This window comes from Kwoniella europaea, chromosome 1 (genome assembly GCF_036810445.1).
Source record: "Kwoniella europaea PYCC6329 chromosome 1, complete sequence".
NCBI lineage: Eukaryota > Fungi > Basidiomycota > Tremellomycetes > Tremellales > Cryptococcaceae > Kwoniella > Kwoniella europaea.
In genome coordinates, this window is record NC_089487.1 from 9520080 (window position 1) to 9535381 (window position 15302).

The 15302-nt window shown below is 43.3% G+C and overlaps 6 protein-coding genes across 6 annotated transcripts; 3 read left to right on the forward strand and 3 right to left on the reverse strand.

Annotated features, from left to right (window-relative positions):
* Positions 1-190: 190 nt before the first annotated feature.
* On the reverse strand, positions 191-2653 carry V865_003632 (uncharacterized protein; the record flags this gene model as incomplete). Its single annotated transcript, XM_066227422.1, has 5 exons — positions 191-790; positions 862-1552; positions 1627-2154; positions 2217-2270; positions 2328-2653. The coding sequence occupies 5 exons, from the start codon at positions 2651-2653 to the stop codon at positions 191-193; spliced, it is 2199 nt and encodes a 732-aa protein (XP_066083519.1).
* A 1019-nt stretch (positions 2654-3672) lies between these two features.
* V865_003633 (uncharacterized protein) lies at positions 3673-4639 on the reverse strand (the record flags this gene model as incomplete). Its single annotated transcript, XM_066227423.1, has 7 exons — positions 3673-3798; positions 3880-4002; positions 4088-4132; positions 4201-4299; positions 4387-4434; positions 4495-4524; positions 4601-4639. 7 exons carry the CDS (start codon positions 4637-4639, stop codon positions 3673-3675), a joined length of 510 nt encoding a protein of 169 aa, XP_066083520.1.
* Positions 4640-5058: 419 nt separating this feature from the next.
* Positions 5059-7426, forward strand: V865_003634 (uncharacterized protein; the record flags this gene model as incomplete). The annotated part of the gene is made up of 7 exons (XM_066227424.1): positions 5059-5222; positions 5329-5800; positions 5877-6045; positions 6164-6692; positions 6774-6884; positions 6960-7278; positions 7358-7426. 7 exons carry the CDS (start codon positions 5059-5061, stop codon positions 7424-7426), a joined length of 1833 nt encoding a protein of 610 aa, XP_066083521.1.
* Positions 7427-7935: 509 nt separating this feature from the next.
* On the reverse strand, positions 7936-8837 carry V865_003635 (uncharacterized protein; the record flags this gene model as incomplete). The annotated part of the gene is made up of 4 exons (XM_066227425.1): positions 7936-7971; positions 8050-8149; positions 8380-8497; positions 8717-8837. 4 exons carry the CDS (start codon positions 8835-8837, stop codon positions 7936-7938), a joined length of 375 nt encoding a protein of 124 aa, XP_066083522.1.
* Positions 8838-9305: 468 nt separating this feature from the next.
* On the forward strand, positions 9306-12254 carry V865_003636 (uncharacterized protein; the record flags this gene model as incomplete). The annotated part of the gene is made up of 9 exons (XM_066227426.1): positions 9306-9423; positions 9589-9611; positions 9749-9861; positions 10087-10345; positions 10432-10813; positions 10874-11200; positions 11272-11618; positions 11687-11917; positions 12000-12254. 9 exons carry the CDS (start codon positions 9306-9308, stop codon positions 12252-12254), a joined length of 2055 nt encoding a protein of 684 aa, XP_066083523.1.
* Positions 12255-12573: 319 nt separating this feature from the next.
* V865_003637 (uncharacterized protein) lies at positions 12574-15252 on the forward strand (the record flags this gene model as incomplete). Its single annotated transcript, XM_066227427.1, has 13 exons — positions 12574-12661; positions 12760-12990; positions 13062-13068; positions 13155-13171; positions 13246-13302; positions 13406-13536; positions 13626-14107; positions 14168-14225; positions 14367-14556; positions 14630-14703; positions 14782-14852; positions 14922-15021; positions 15151-15252. 13 exons carry the CDS (start codon positions 12574-12576, stop codon positions 15250-15252), a joined length of 1608 nt encoding a protein of 535 aa, XP_066083524.1.
* Between the last annotated feature and the right edge of the window lie 50 nt (positions 15253-15302).

The window sequence follows — 15302 nt, forward strand, 5'->3', positions numbered from 1 at the left end:
TGTGAGAGAAGCATGTGTAGTCAGAACTCGGCTTGGTTCATTTCAATGAGAAATTCTACGAAAGATTCGATCAATTTCACTATAACTAACCATCTATCATCTATCAGCTTCACTTCTTCTCTCACATTGGAAATACCGACTCACCAATGGCTTATGATAGGACTATTGATCATATCCAGATCCAATCCAATCAGATATGGATCGAACATTCACTCTTTGACCGTATTCGTTCGGGTCCATCACTCATATTCAATGGTCCACTCTCATCGAACTCTGAAAATTGCCCTGGAAGGTAAGAAGGTAATTTCCCAGGTGCCGAATGTCTCCTTCTACTGTCTATCACCACTATAACCTCTTCATCATCTCCATCTTCGAGTTCAGGACTGATCGTCAACCTTCTATCGAGGTTCAGCTCTATATCTCCTTCTTCTTCTTGTTCGTTGGCACTGGAATATTGGGAATCAGGTGATGTTGAATTTGATCTATTTGGTGCTTCTGAAGCTTCAGGTTCATTACTGTACATTAGACCTTTTGCCTCTTCCTTCTCATTATTCGTGAAATAGTATGGATAATTTGGATCATAGTCATCCTGACCGTTCGGAAAAGATCCAGAGGAGTTGGCAGTGGAGGTATACGATAAATAAGATTCGGTAGATCCCAGATCTATCTCCCTTTTGATCCTTGATCTCGATCGACCTCTCTCAGGTATTGGTAATCCATCTAAATCTTCTCTATATGTCGATCTATCTTGAAAATCATCCTTCTCTCCTTGACACATCTCATCGTATGACTGAGAATACGCAAGTCATCATCAGCCTGTGTCCGCGGACAAGAGCCATGAAAACTGAAGAGTATACTCACGCCCATATCCTTCTCGTTACTCCGGTCCTCCTTATATTTCCTCGGATATTCTCTTCCGGCAGCTTTGAACTCTTCAAAAGTCCTTTCGGGAAATATCACCCTGATGGGTAATTCCACCAGACTAATCTCATCCTCTTCCAGATGCTGTTTTCCCTCTTCGTACTTGATCATCTGATCAAATGACATTCTGGTGTTAATCTTCGCTGCTCGTTGTTGGTCAGATGTCATACCTGACAATCCTAATCCTAACCCATATGTAGGTGTAGAGACGATCATTTTTGATTCTGCGGTATACTCGTATTCACTATCTGACCGGCCATATGACTGACTATTGGGAGGAATTGAGGAGGAAGACGATCCGAATATCTGTGTGGCATTGGGAAAGAACCTCCTTGGTTCGTCATTAACAAGATCGTTGGGCAGAGCGGGAGTTTGAATATGTTCTGATACCGGTGATAAAACTTCTTCCTCATCGTCTACTCCTTCAGTCATGCATCTTGGTGAAGAAACATATTCGACATGTTGGACCAGTATTTGATTGCCATCTTGGCCTGCATCTTCACCTTCGACATCATCGATGTACCAGTTCGATGTGAGCTGTTCGTCCCTCCTTGGATCAGGATCAGAGTACAATGAAGCATAGATAGGTTCTGTATTGGTTCGTGAAGCTGTAGGTGGGAAAGATTGAGCTCTGCCCATGATAAGTGAATACAACTCGTCAGCTCACATACTCTGATTTTCCTCGCCAACTAGACTTTGACTCACCTAGTGATGAGATCAGGTCTATTCCATCTATCTCTCGATCTACCATTGCTACCCGCACCAAAGCTATATCTCATCCACAACCCTTCTCTTTCCTCTCTTTCCCTTATCCTTCTTTGTTCCTCTAGAGCTTCTGCTTCCTGATATGATTTCCAGGCAGCCTTGTTCATTGCGAATTTCCTATATTGCTCCAGCTCACCCAACGTCTTTCTCCGTCGTCTTTGTTGAGGGATCAATCTCATACTTGTGTTGGAATCGTAATATGGAGTAATGACTGACTCTTCTTGTTCTGGTTCAGCATCTGAAAATTGATTAGAAGATAGTTCACCAAGTGGAGAAGGTACCTTCTGGAATGTCGATGGGGTAGCCTCTTCGTCCTCGGGATAGCAGCTATTGGGTACGATGGGATTGTCGGGTAAGGTAGGTGAAGGGATGTGGGTCATACATGGACTAGGAGGTGGTGGAGAGTGTGGATCCAAGGGAGGTGGATTATCTTGATTGAGATTCTCGATAGGAGGTATATTCTCATCACTACATAGAGTCAAATGCATCAGCTGGTATACAATGTAGGTTGTGAGCTAGACTCAGCTCACCCGTATGTATCAATATGGTGATTGAAGTAGGTTTCCTCTCTTATCTTTTCATCACTACTTATTCTCATCAGCTCGTTCTCTGCATTTGATGTACATAGTGGGAAAACGTACCTTTCCTCATCAATCACCCACAATGCGCGGTCAACTTCCTCATGTTCATCCTCTTCAGGTATATCGTACAATCCTGACCTATCTGAAGGTGTATCAGGACTGGTACCACTACTACTACTGCCACTGTCAACTTCTTCCACTACTACGCTCGTCCCTTCCTGGTCTTCGTCTTCCTCCTGAATAACCCCCATAATTGGAGGGAGCGTAAGTCGTGAGGGTGATTCGGGTGATCGTTTGAGTTGTCTGATCAGAGTTGCTAATGCCTCTGAATCAAGCTTGTTTGACGATGATGAGGAGGATGAAGGGAGTGATAGGAAAAATGTCATTTTGGATTACGGGGAAGGATGATGATGATGGTGAGGAAGAACAAGCAAAGAAAGAAATAGATATCAATCAATGATATGAAGGGTAGAGGGAGTACAAGCAATGAGGAATGAGGAATAGGAAGAGATGTGAAAGGGTCGTTTCAAGTTGTATGAGGTAGGGTCGTGTTGTACTCTGTAGTTGTGTTAGGAATGAAGTACGAAGATGTCTCAGTTGGGTTATTATATATATATAAACGAAACATGAACATACCTCATGTTCTTCTTGAGTACTTGATCGAATTTTCAATCACACATGATCATGATTGTAACACCCCATTTTACGATTGATCCACATCCACAGTCAAAATGTCATAGCTCATCACCACAGCCACAGCCATAGCCATAGCCATAGCCATAGCCATAGCCATAGCCGATGAGATAGATACACACCGGTACACATCAACCATCATCATCAAACACACACATACAGATACACACTAGTGATATTTTCAATCTAGTCAAGTCGCAAGTTGAATGACGACAATCACCAGACACGAACCGAAGATCCCTCATCACACAAGGCACGGTTCACCTTTTTAGCCAGTTTAACCGGTAAAAGAGGGCTGAGAGTGCCGCGGTCAAAGCCGAAATAAGGTCTGGATCCTTTTCTGTGCACCGCACTGACCACAATCACACAGTAAGAGTACCGCCGGGGTTTAGTGGGGACTGGCTGTATCCACATTCACATCGTTTAAGATGATCTCAGCCTGAATCAAAATGGTTGTACTGCATTTCTATAATTCCTGGCTCAGCACTGCGATTCAGGTGGAGCAATTTCATATCATCATATCATCATATCATGACTTTGCATGATACCATTGATTGTACGGTACTTAACTACTGGACTCTTCACTGCATTGTGTCATTCTATGAATATCTATCATCTTGATATAGCTTATGATGCGGTCTTACTTCATACCAACTGCGTCCGTTCTATTCCGTTCAACCCCACTGTTCTCCATTTCATGTGGGAGATATTTTTAGTTCTTTCGGAATGACATCAATCTATCAAAACCCTCTTGTCCCTCTATACGCATCGTATCCCATTCATCTAGACTTTCAGCTTTGAGGCATTCCTTGTAGAAATCGATCGAAGGTTTGTTCCACTAAACCATTGTTCCAAAGACAAGTCAGCCGTTGTGATTTAACAGAGTAAGAAGACTTGTTATTTATTTCTTTTGACTAACCTTCAATACCCTCCATTCTACCCTCTTACAACCTCTTTCTTGGGCTATATGACCCAATTCGCCAAATAATCGCTTACCCAATCCTTGAGCTCGATATTCAGGTTTGACATAGAGATCTTCGAGCTGATAATGAGTAGCAATGATCAGTCTTACTGTAAGTTCCCATCTGTATTTGAGTACGAGACTAAGTTGAGTATACTCTACTTACGTATAATCCTGGTGCACCCAGCCAAGTCGAATAAGTGAAGAAGTACTGACACAAATCCAAATCAGCTTTCAGAGTATCGTTGCTTGAATCTCAAAAGCTACTAGCTGACTTACCAGAGCTAAACCAACTGCTATGCCTTTACTTCCATCCTCAGGAGTTGTCCTAGCTATAAGAACTTCCGCATAATTATTCTCGAACACATTTTTGATCATCTACATCCGTTACGCCGAGAAGGTATATAAGAGGTCTACCATATGGATATCATGATTCTTCTCGAAAACTAAGTGATGTCAGCTTACCAACTCAGGTGTCGCTACCACAGCATCGGGCTCTCTTTCATATACAGCCTATCATCAAATACGTTAGATAGTCTATTAACACAAGGCCGAGATGGATGTGTCACGTACCAGCTCGACGATCAATCCCAGTAACTCGGGCTGTCAGAACGACAAGATGATCACGTCAGTCAACTGCTCACGGCAATACATGTATAACTGCACGAAAGGGACATACGACGTCTTCCTTGGTAGCTCTTTGAATCTTGATGGACATTTTGTTAGGTTCGTCTTTCAGTAATCTTGATTTTCTACTTGGTGAGCTAGTTGGGCTTTTTCGATGATCAATTATATCGATCCTTTTGTCCTTTTGGCACTTTGCCTTTTTCCTGTTTTGTTACGATGTTGATCTGAAATATGGAAAGCGGAAACAAGTAGAAGAATCCACGAATGAACAAGAACGAACTGCCTGGTAAGGTGGACACACCTCCACCAGCTGATACGGTAAATGGGCTACCAATATAGAGCATCGGGTCCATGTCTGGTCGGTGACTATCTTACCGGATCAAAGTACAGTAACGGAGAGCAGTAAATCATCGTCTACCTTACTCTGTCTCTCTCTCTTGTCTACATACTACGGCTCATAACGAATATCTGGACATACCCAGAGTAGATTTGAGACTGAGACTCACAACCATGGCCGGACCCTCACCAAACAATAACCCCTGGCAGAAACGTGTCCGACGATTATTCTTTTTCGTCGGAACAGCCTCGACGGTATGGTTCGTTTCGTCCTATATCCTAGAGAGGTTGAAGGAAACTAGATTGAGAGCGATCAAAGAGAGGAAGCAGAGGGATCTGTGAGTTGAGTCGATCTAGTGGATAGTCATATCTGTTTGGAGTGTATTGAGATTATGTTGCTGATGGGACGGTATGATTCGACTGACATCTGTCATCTTGATGTAGAATGAAAAATCATTTCACCTCTTTGATCTCAACTATATCATTCACCCTTTACGCTCTATTACCTACCATCCAGCCGAACTTATTTGAAAGATATAATGTAGAAGAGATATCACAGGCTTTACAAGATATCTCGTCTACTACATCATCAGAATTATCGGAATCTACAAGTAGCTTGGACCCAAATCAAAACCAAAAGGCAAATTCATTGTTACTTTCTGATGCTACCCCACACCCACACTCACATGAAGAAGGTACAAGAGCGGATGCATCACAACCTAGTCCCAGTCCAAGCTCGAGTCCAAGTCCGGAAGTGGGAGTGACTTCGACTTCTGAATCTTGGGCATCAGAATTCCAAAATACCCAAAATGGTCAAACTAGTCAAAGAAGAGAAAGCAGTCCGAACTCCGAGGCTGAGACCGAAAGTGAGGGGATGTTAGGTAGCTCGATAGGACAGATTGATACGGAGGATGCGGTGAGTCCAGTCTCTTCAACTCCTGTATTTTGTGTATAGGACTGATCACTGATTATTTATGTCATATTCTGCTCAGATGTCTTCTATCGTCTCTCAATCTATCTCTCTTCCTCCAACAGATACTTCTTCACCTTCTCCACCTTCTGATCTCAGTAGATCAGAACAATTACATCCCTCTCCTCCTAGAGGAAACAAGTTCCAGGGTAGGTCCAAAAAGGATCTATGGAGAGAGTTGAAATCGCAGAGTGAGTCTATAATTCATTAAATCCACAGTAGATAGTCTGTCTGACATAAAACGACTACGACTACTGGTTGATGCACTTAAGCAAGTATATGTTCTAACACTGTTGATTTATTTTTTAGGCTTGACCAGGACGATAACTACAATATATTTATTACCTATGTTATACCTCCTTACCGCATCTCAATTATCTATCTTGGCCAGATCAAAATACATGAAAGATATTGTATCATCCCTGGAGGACCCTTGTCCTTCTGCCCAAATTAAAGCTTCTACAGCCGATATTCAAGTAGAAGAAGCAGAAGAAGAGGAAGGATCGACTACACCAGGGAAAACCCAACCGACCAAAAAGAAAGGATGGTTCTCTCTTTCTTCATATTCGATCGAGTCGATGGGTTTATCGGAATACGTCGAATCTTCAAAATCCAGTATATCATCGTACCTACCTACTTTCCTAGGCGGTTCAACCAATTCACAACCCTTACCTACAAGAGAGAACGAAGAGATCCTGGCATTACGAAGACAAGAGGAAGAAGAGTTGAGAGGCGAAGCTGAGAGATTGTTCTTAACGTATAGTTGGTGGTTCTTGAATGAGGGTTGGAAGGGTATAGCTGAGAGGGTCGAGGACAGTGTTGAGAAGATCTTTGGAAAGTGAGTCCGGCTGGATTATTGGCATTCGTCTCAACCGAAGAAATGTAAAATGCTGATTTTCTACTGGTGTATCTTACTTAGTATGCCACTTAAGAGAGAATTGGCGATTGAAGATTGGGAGATGAAATTGAAAGAAGTAAGAGCAGAGATTGAGTTGGAATTGTCTGTCAACTCGACTATCGAATTGTATGAGTAAGTTTGACTCGTCCCTCTGGATATACCCATCAGAGATTCATAGCTATACATTGTTAATCTTCGTGGATACAGCTTCACATCGCATATCCTCCCTACTAGCTCCTCAGCATCAACTTCAACCGATACACCCTATCCAAGAACACCTTCTGATCATTCATCTTACCTACAAGAATTATATGATCAATCCCTTGAGCAGATCTCTTCGGCAGATGGAAGATACTTGATCGAGAAAGGAATATCAACTTTATTAGGTAGCTTGTTATCTGATCTGAAGACTGGATTGTACCATCAGCAGCCTAATAGAGGCGGAGTGAGATTGGTTAATTGTTTACCTGAGATCAATAAGTGGGGGAAGAACGTTTGGGAAGGTATACCTGATTCTGGAGTCGAGGTAGGTCATTTTTCCATTTTCTCCCCGCTGTATGATATAATCCCAAGGCTGATATGAGCTGATGTAATTGTTGGGATAGGCTTTATTGGGAGTACAGGAGTTTGAAAGTTTCTCGGCTTTGGTATTTGGTGATTGGGCGCCGAGATAGGTCCGTCCATATGATATAGGATTAAATATGTCATATATCCGGATTGCAAGATTGTTTAGATGCAGCGTCGCCAAGTATAAGCTCTCAATATACGAGACGAGCAGGGACGTCAGGCGGTGATCTTGTTGTAGTTTATATTCTTCTGTTTTTATCTATGTGATTATCATTTTAATTTGTTGTTGGTGTTGGTATTGGTATAAGTTTGGAAAGCACCGTCATACACTGCGACTTGAAATGTATACCATGAAGATGGGATGGATCAATGAAAATTGTGCTACCATTTACAACAAGAATCATAGCAAATCTGATAGTAAGAAGAAAGCGCTTCCATTTCTCATCATCCTGCCTTCATGCAAACTTGTTACCAATCTTTTGTGCAATCTCCCTCAATACATCAAGAGTTCTCACATGCCGTCCAATCCGAACCAACTCAATCCAATCCATCCTTTTCATACCGTTCATATACATAACATACCAATTATATAAACGAATGGTACGTCGTAGGAAGTTTATTCGGCATCACCAGCGGGGATGTTAACTTCGGGCTATTCATCATCATGCGAATCAGTATTTCACATCTTGACCCCCACCATGATGAATGTCAGATAAGAAGGATCACTCACGTTGAAGAAAAGAGTTTGCATACCCCATGGGAAAGGTTTGACTCGGAAGTTCATGTATGAGTAAACGGGTCTTTCGGGAAGTTCACCACCGTTCTCGTGTCTAGATGTAGCAGATCACAGATCATGTTATCAGTATTTGATACCTGGTGTTTGATTTCCCATTTATTGATTTCATTCCTTGTCCTTCGTCCTTGATTTTCTTCCTTTCTGCAGGTCCATGCTTCTCTGTGTAGCGTATTTGAACCACTGATCTGCAAGTCCATCTCCCTCCCATACATGTAGTTTTCCCAGTCCATTGATCTATCTAGATGAACGGGAGATATCACTCACTTGAGGTGCTCGATGTGTTCGTGGTGAGCAGCTTCAAGCTTGTATGTCCAAGCGGCACCAACTAAAGCACCAGGAATACAAACGTAGAAAGAGATCTTTCTCCATAAGTCGGTGGTTTCTGCGAGAGTCAGAAATACAACGTCCAACATCAGCCCAATGTCCATATCCTGCATATACTGTATTGGTAGTCCAGTGTCCAGTTCAGTCCTTTACTTCCTTTGCTCCATCTATTGTCCATCTGATGTTGACTATATCCAACTCATGACCATAGCATATACTTTCCGTCTCATACTTCTAGCATTCTAGTTTATATTTTGACAAGAGTCCACGAACTCACCAGCAGCATGAGCTCTTACAGCTTGTCGCTTAGCTATGAACTCGTTCTCCCCTGCTGATGGAGCGGCGGAAGCGAATCCTCTGATGGCGGGTCTAACGGATCTGGCTACTTGTCTTAACATGTTGATGGTATGGCTGAGTGGTGAGTGGTGAGTTAATGCAATATCGTTGTTGATGAGAAAGTATATATGAGTGGTGCTCGCTCAATGCTTGGGTGGGTTTACGTGAGAAGGACGAATCAGGTTCAAGATGAAAGAATCCAACAAAACGGTTTGTTCCGACTGAACAAATTAGGCGTGTGAGAGTCCCGTTGAAAGACTTAATATATAGGCACACGAGAGCTACATACTACTACCATACATTTGCCACGTCACAGGTTGAGTGCATGTGTCGCGTTCATGTCTGGATTAAGACACTGGCACTCATCAACATCCCAACGTCCATTCATTCACCTCAAGATACCCAGGTGGAATCCAAGATCAGGACAGGAGAGTAGTGTTCTCTCTCACGAATCGCTCTCACCTATTACCCCCCGTTAATACCCCTCAATTTGGTAGAGCTTTCCTGATTTACCACGGAACACTACCAAAATGGCACCGGGGATATCATACGATGAATCAGGTTCTTTGGCGAGTTACTTCGGTGTCACTTTCCTGGCCATTGTGTTGATACCTTGGACATTGAGCGCTACGAGGACAAAAGAGAAGGGTGAGTGTATTCCCCATATCTTGAGGACCTAGCTAGAAACACATCCACTTTCACTGTATCATTGTCATTTCGGATCGACTTATACACTCCTCTTCCTTCAATGTCCAACATACTTTTACTGCTGCGGCGGGCTCAATTGCTAACTCTCCATGTATGATACCGTAGAAACGCTCAAACCCTCTGCCCATGTCCGTCATGCCGAAACTCCCCTCGTCGTATTCACTCAATAAAATCGACCAAACGTAAACGACGTTTCCTAAAAAAAGCAATCCCCCTAGCGATCGGATGGCTACTATTCGCATACTTGTGTTACTCTCTATCACAGGCGCCTAGATTAGAAGGTGAAACGATCTACAACCCATTTGAGATTTTGGGATTGAGCGATAGGTCGAGTGAGAAGCAGATTAAGAAACATTACAAGAAATTGAGTTTGCAATTGTGAGTATGGTTCTCCTTTTGGGGGCATGTGAGAATATGATGGAAGAGTAGCTACCTTCGATCCGAGCCGAGCAGGACATATAGTGAGGGGATAATGGTGTTGAGCATGTTTGAGTCTCTGTGTTATACTATAGAGGAGGGATGGATATCGAAGATGTCACCTTGGATCATTCCTTTGTTCTTGTAATTGTATATACTGACATCAACCCAACCTTCAACCCATAGCCACCCAGATAAAATCAAACTCGCCGAAAATCAGACCAAGGAAGATGCCGAGCAGAAATTCGTCGAACTTACCAAAGCCTATAAATCGTTGACTGACGAAGTGACCCGAGAAAACTTGGCAAAGTACGGTAATCCGGATGGACCTCAACAACGTGAAGATAAAATAGCTATCCCCCAATGGGTCGTAGAGGGTAAGAATAGTATTTGGGTTTTGGGTGCTTATGGATTGGTCTTGGGAGGTGGTATACCTTGGGTTGTTGTGAGTAATTGCTTTATTTGAAGTGCTTGCTATGATGCATGTGGCGTATTGGGGGGATGTAAGCTGATCTGTGAATATATTTCTAGGGTCGATGGTGGTTCGCCCAAAGGAAACTCACAAGAGATGGAATCCTCAATCCCACAGCTGAAATATTCTTCCATCAACTTCGTGAAGATACAGATTTCTTTTCTCTTATCTCTCTCTTGGCGTCTGCCCTTGAATTTACTGCGGTATTGGGAGGTTCCAAGAAAAGAGGAAGTAAGAAGGAACGAAAAGAGAGACAATCGAAGATTGATGAGTTGGAGAAAATACTGGATCAAAGAAAGATCGAAATTGGTATAGAGGAGAACCCCTTGATGAAGAAGGAGAATAGAGTTGTTGTGACCACCGCTGTGGCTAAACGTGCCAGAGCTTTACTTTGGGCTCATCTGTTGAGAATTGATTTGAATGATCATCAGCTTGAATCTGGTAAGTGTGCCTCCGATCTTCACGTGAACACGGTGCTGAGATGTCTTTGTCTGATTTCAGAAAAACTCGCTGTGCTTCGAGTCACTCCACCACTCCTCAGTGCACTTCTCAATATCTCCCTTGCCCACAATTGGCTCACGACGTCGCTACTCTGTATTAAACTTCAACCTGCTCTTGTCCAAGCTCTTCCATCCGATGTGTCTCCCTTGGCTCAATTACCAGGCATCACCCCTGAGAAGGGCACTGAACTACAGATCATCAACAAAGCTGAAGGTGTCAGATGGCTCGAGAAGTGGATCAAGACGGAGAAGAAGGATGTCGGTCCAGAGACTGTGGACGTAGCTAAATACTGGCCCAGACTGGAAGTTGTAGATGCTGTTTTCAAAGGTGAGCTAGCCATCTCAGAAACATCTCAGTCCAAGTGATTGTGATTGCTGACAGGTAGCGTTATGTTTTAGTCGGCGATGAAAGCCTGGTAACGCCCAGTTCGATCGTGGAACTTACCTTCAACTGTCGATATGTCTACCCTACCACACCATTATCCCTTTTATCCAAACCCAAGCCTCTATTACCCAATGGCGATATCAAGGAGACAGAAGAGGGTGAGGGTGGAGCTGCTGATTCGGTTGCTGATGTTGAAGAATCGGTAACCAAGGTGGAAGAAGAGAAAGAAAAGCCTACCCCAGTTGATGTCAAAGAGAAGATCGTTGAAAAGGTACAGGAGAAATCAGAGATTGAAGGAGAGACAAAGAAGAAAGTGGAAGTACCACCTAATGGATTTGCTCATGCTCCTTATTGGCCTCAGGTGAGTGATTAGTTTTTCACTGTCTGACAGCCGAGCTGATAATGGGATACCTGGTGATCTTGTGATAGCTTCGAAAACCTCATTTCTACGTGTTGTTAGGTGATTCCAAACTTGATAAAGTCATTGTCCCACCTATCAAAATCACCGATATCCCCTTCCCCAAACCTGATGGTGCACCTTCAGAACCGAAGGAATACAAATTACAGTTCCAAGCTCCGCCCGCATCGAACTTGTATTCGTTTGTAGCTCACTGGAGGAGTGATACGTTCTTAGGTGGGGATGTACAAGTACCAATCATGGTGAGTCATATACCCCTTTCCACAATATGGTTAAATGCATTTTATATGAATGACTAATGTATGTGATGATTAAATGAAATAGTTGAAAGTTGAAGATGCACCCGAAGTGACGGAATCCCTAGAAGAAGATTTCGATGATGATATATCTGAACCTGATGAAGATACGTTGGCAGGTCAGATGGCAATGATGAGAGGTGAAAAAGTGAAACCCTCAGGTGTACATCATCAAGATGATGATTCTGAAGAGGAGGAAGAGGAAGATAGTTCGAGTGATGAAGAAGGACCTAAGAAGAGGGTTAGAGCGTATAATGAAGATAGTGATACTGATAGTGATTAGGTGGTGAAGGGCAGGGTAGTGGGTGTAGTACATGTTGATGCATTGAAGATATATTTGTGTATGACTGAACTTCATACAATTACAAGATGTGTTGTCAGCATGAGACATCATACTCGTATGTGATGTGTTGTCGTCCAGTTTAGATCACGGTCATAGCCGTTTATCGCATCGGATATCACGACTATTGCTCGCACTTCGGATCAAACGTAATTGTAACAAAAGTTGAACTATTCGTTGAGACTCTCTTTCTTTCCGTCACCTCGCTATTTGCTATCCTCTTCTCTTCCATATACATATCCTGCTCACTCAAAAAGTGAGAATGAGGAATACACTACTTCGAAATGCCCTTCGAAGCGGTATAAAACGTAGACCTATTCAAGCCATACAACCCACTTCGAGCATCCGAGGTCGGTCATTCATCTCAACTCTCAGCTATCCTGCGTTTGACTACCTCTTACTGAACGAGTCGCATGAAGTTGATGAGACCAATCTCTTCCTGCAATAGGTACATCTCAGATACGTCCTTACTCCTTGTTCAACTCCCCTCATCCCTCTAAACCACCACCCTATGGTCAACCTCATCCCACCTCCCATCCACATCTCGTCAAAACCCATGAACTCACTCCCGGTGTCCCTCCGGAAGAATATGAGTCGAGACGTAGGAAGTTGATGGAGAGCTTGGGAGAGGGATCTAAGGTGATATGCATGGGTGGGACAATAAAGTTGATGTCTCAGAGTGAGTATTACAACGCTTTTGTATTATTTGGAAGATCAGCTCATAGGTGTAATTGGGATGTGGGTGTTCAGGTATATTGTGAGTCTTGCTCACCTTGAAACTTTGAGTAAAATCACTGGACAGAAGAAGCTGAGCTTTTACATATGTGTATTCTATTTGAGTAGTTATCGATTTAGACAATGTACGTCGCGACGACAAGTATCAACAGAATTCATACCAAGAAATCAGCTGATTCTCATTTTCTCGACAAATTAGCAACCGATTTTTACTATTTGACAGGATTTGATGAACCAGATGCTACGTTGGTACTAGGTATGTAGATCCTACTATACACCCTTCGCGAGTACCAACGGGCAATGTCTCATGGCTTGATGGCAGCACAGCCACTGACCATCATTCGTGTCCATCCGCACAGAATCTGCACCGTCGACCTCACGAGGGTACAGGTATACGTTGTTCGTACCGCCTAAAGACGCTCATGATGCTTTGTGGGAAGGTGAGAGGGCAGGTGTGGAAGGTGCCATAACTACATTTGGAGCTGATGAGGTGGGTAAAATCTTCTTGGAAAACTATTTGACACACTTTCGAATACACAAATCAAGCTGATATGTTATTTTCTCGTACTGCTCGTACAGGCTCATCCCAATACATCACTATCCGCTTACCTCCCAACTTATCTCAACATATCAAGTGGAGAAACTATCTACGCCTCCTTACCACCCAAAGCTTCCTCCTCAGTATCCTCACAACCTTTCGTCCCACCCTCACCAAGACGCCGGTCATCCCTCCTCAAACTATTCTCAAGTTCCACCCCATCTACAACTTCGACATCAGAGCTGAATCCAAATGATCCACCGCATTTGTTACTGGCAGCAGCACTTTCATCGGAACATGCCAAACCTCTCGAAAGGTCAATCCAGCAAATTAGGATGATAAAATCGCCTGTAGAGTTAAAAATGATGAAAAAAGCTGCAGATATCAGTTCGGCAGCTCATACGAGAGTAATGAGATTTGCTGAACCGCACAAGAGGGAGAGAGATCTGGAAGCGACGTTTGAGTATGAGTGCTCTATGAGAGGGGCGGAGAGGCAGGCTTACGTACCGGTCGTTGCTAGTGGGTAAGTACATTTAGCTATGATCTGGCGGGAAGCTTGAGCTGATGAATTGGTGTTGGAAAGAGCAAATGCTTTGGTCATACATTATACTAGGAATGATTGTGTTTTAGACCCAAATGATGTGAGTCGTCAAGCACTCTTCCCTCTTCCTCTCTCGATCGTCTCCCTCACAGGTGATACTGCCATTTTGGCGTAATGCTGCACCACATGGTCTGCTATCATTACACATGACCTACGATACTGATCTTGCAACAACCTTTAGCTGGTCCTCATCGATGCCGGTTGTGAATACAACATGTATTGCTCAGATATAACGCGTACATTCCCAGTATCTGGACGATTCTCTGAACCCCAACGAGATTTATATACTGCCGTGCTGAACGCACAGAAAGAATGCATAAGAAGATGTACAGTGGAAGGAGGAGTGACACTGAGCGAACTGCATAGAGCGAGTGAGTTAGGAGAAGACCGTATCATGAGTGTAGCTCATGTCTGATGTTCACTTTCGATCCATTTCTAATCTAGGTTGCGGTCTTCTTTTGGAGGAATTGAGGCAGATAGGGTTCAAGTTGACAGTAGGCGATGTAGAGAGGACTCTGGTAGGTTTCCAGCTTACCTCATATCATCGGCATATATATGTGATAGAACAGCTGATCAGGATTGACTCGGTCTCAAAGTACCCTCATTTCTTATCGCATCATTTAGGATCGGATTTACATGATTGCCCAACGAGAGATAGGAGTGCAACGTGAGTGAAAGGATCCCTATCACATATCCAGACTTGGATCGTGGAACTGATGCGGACCGCTCTTGTCAGCTTGGTCGAGGGGAATGTAATATCGATAGAACCAGGGGTGTACGTCCCATACGATTACAAATTTCCAAAAGCTTTCCACGGTCTAGGTATCCGTATAGAAGTGAGTCGTCCATTCTTCTACCTTCACGTTTCGTCCTATCATACATGAAAAATTCCTTCTGAAGAGTACGGGTGTGGGTATGGTATTGCTTCTTTACTGACTTTTTGGATTTCCTAATTGGATCCACAGGACGAGGTGGCATTCACGAAAGATGGACCGATGGTTGTTTCCGCGAACGCACCGAAAGAAATAGTAGATGTAGAAGCGGCATGTCAGGGATTACTAGATTAGTGTAATGAAGGGGGGCCACTGGCGTAGAGGATCGAAAGCATTGCATTCGG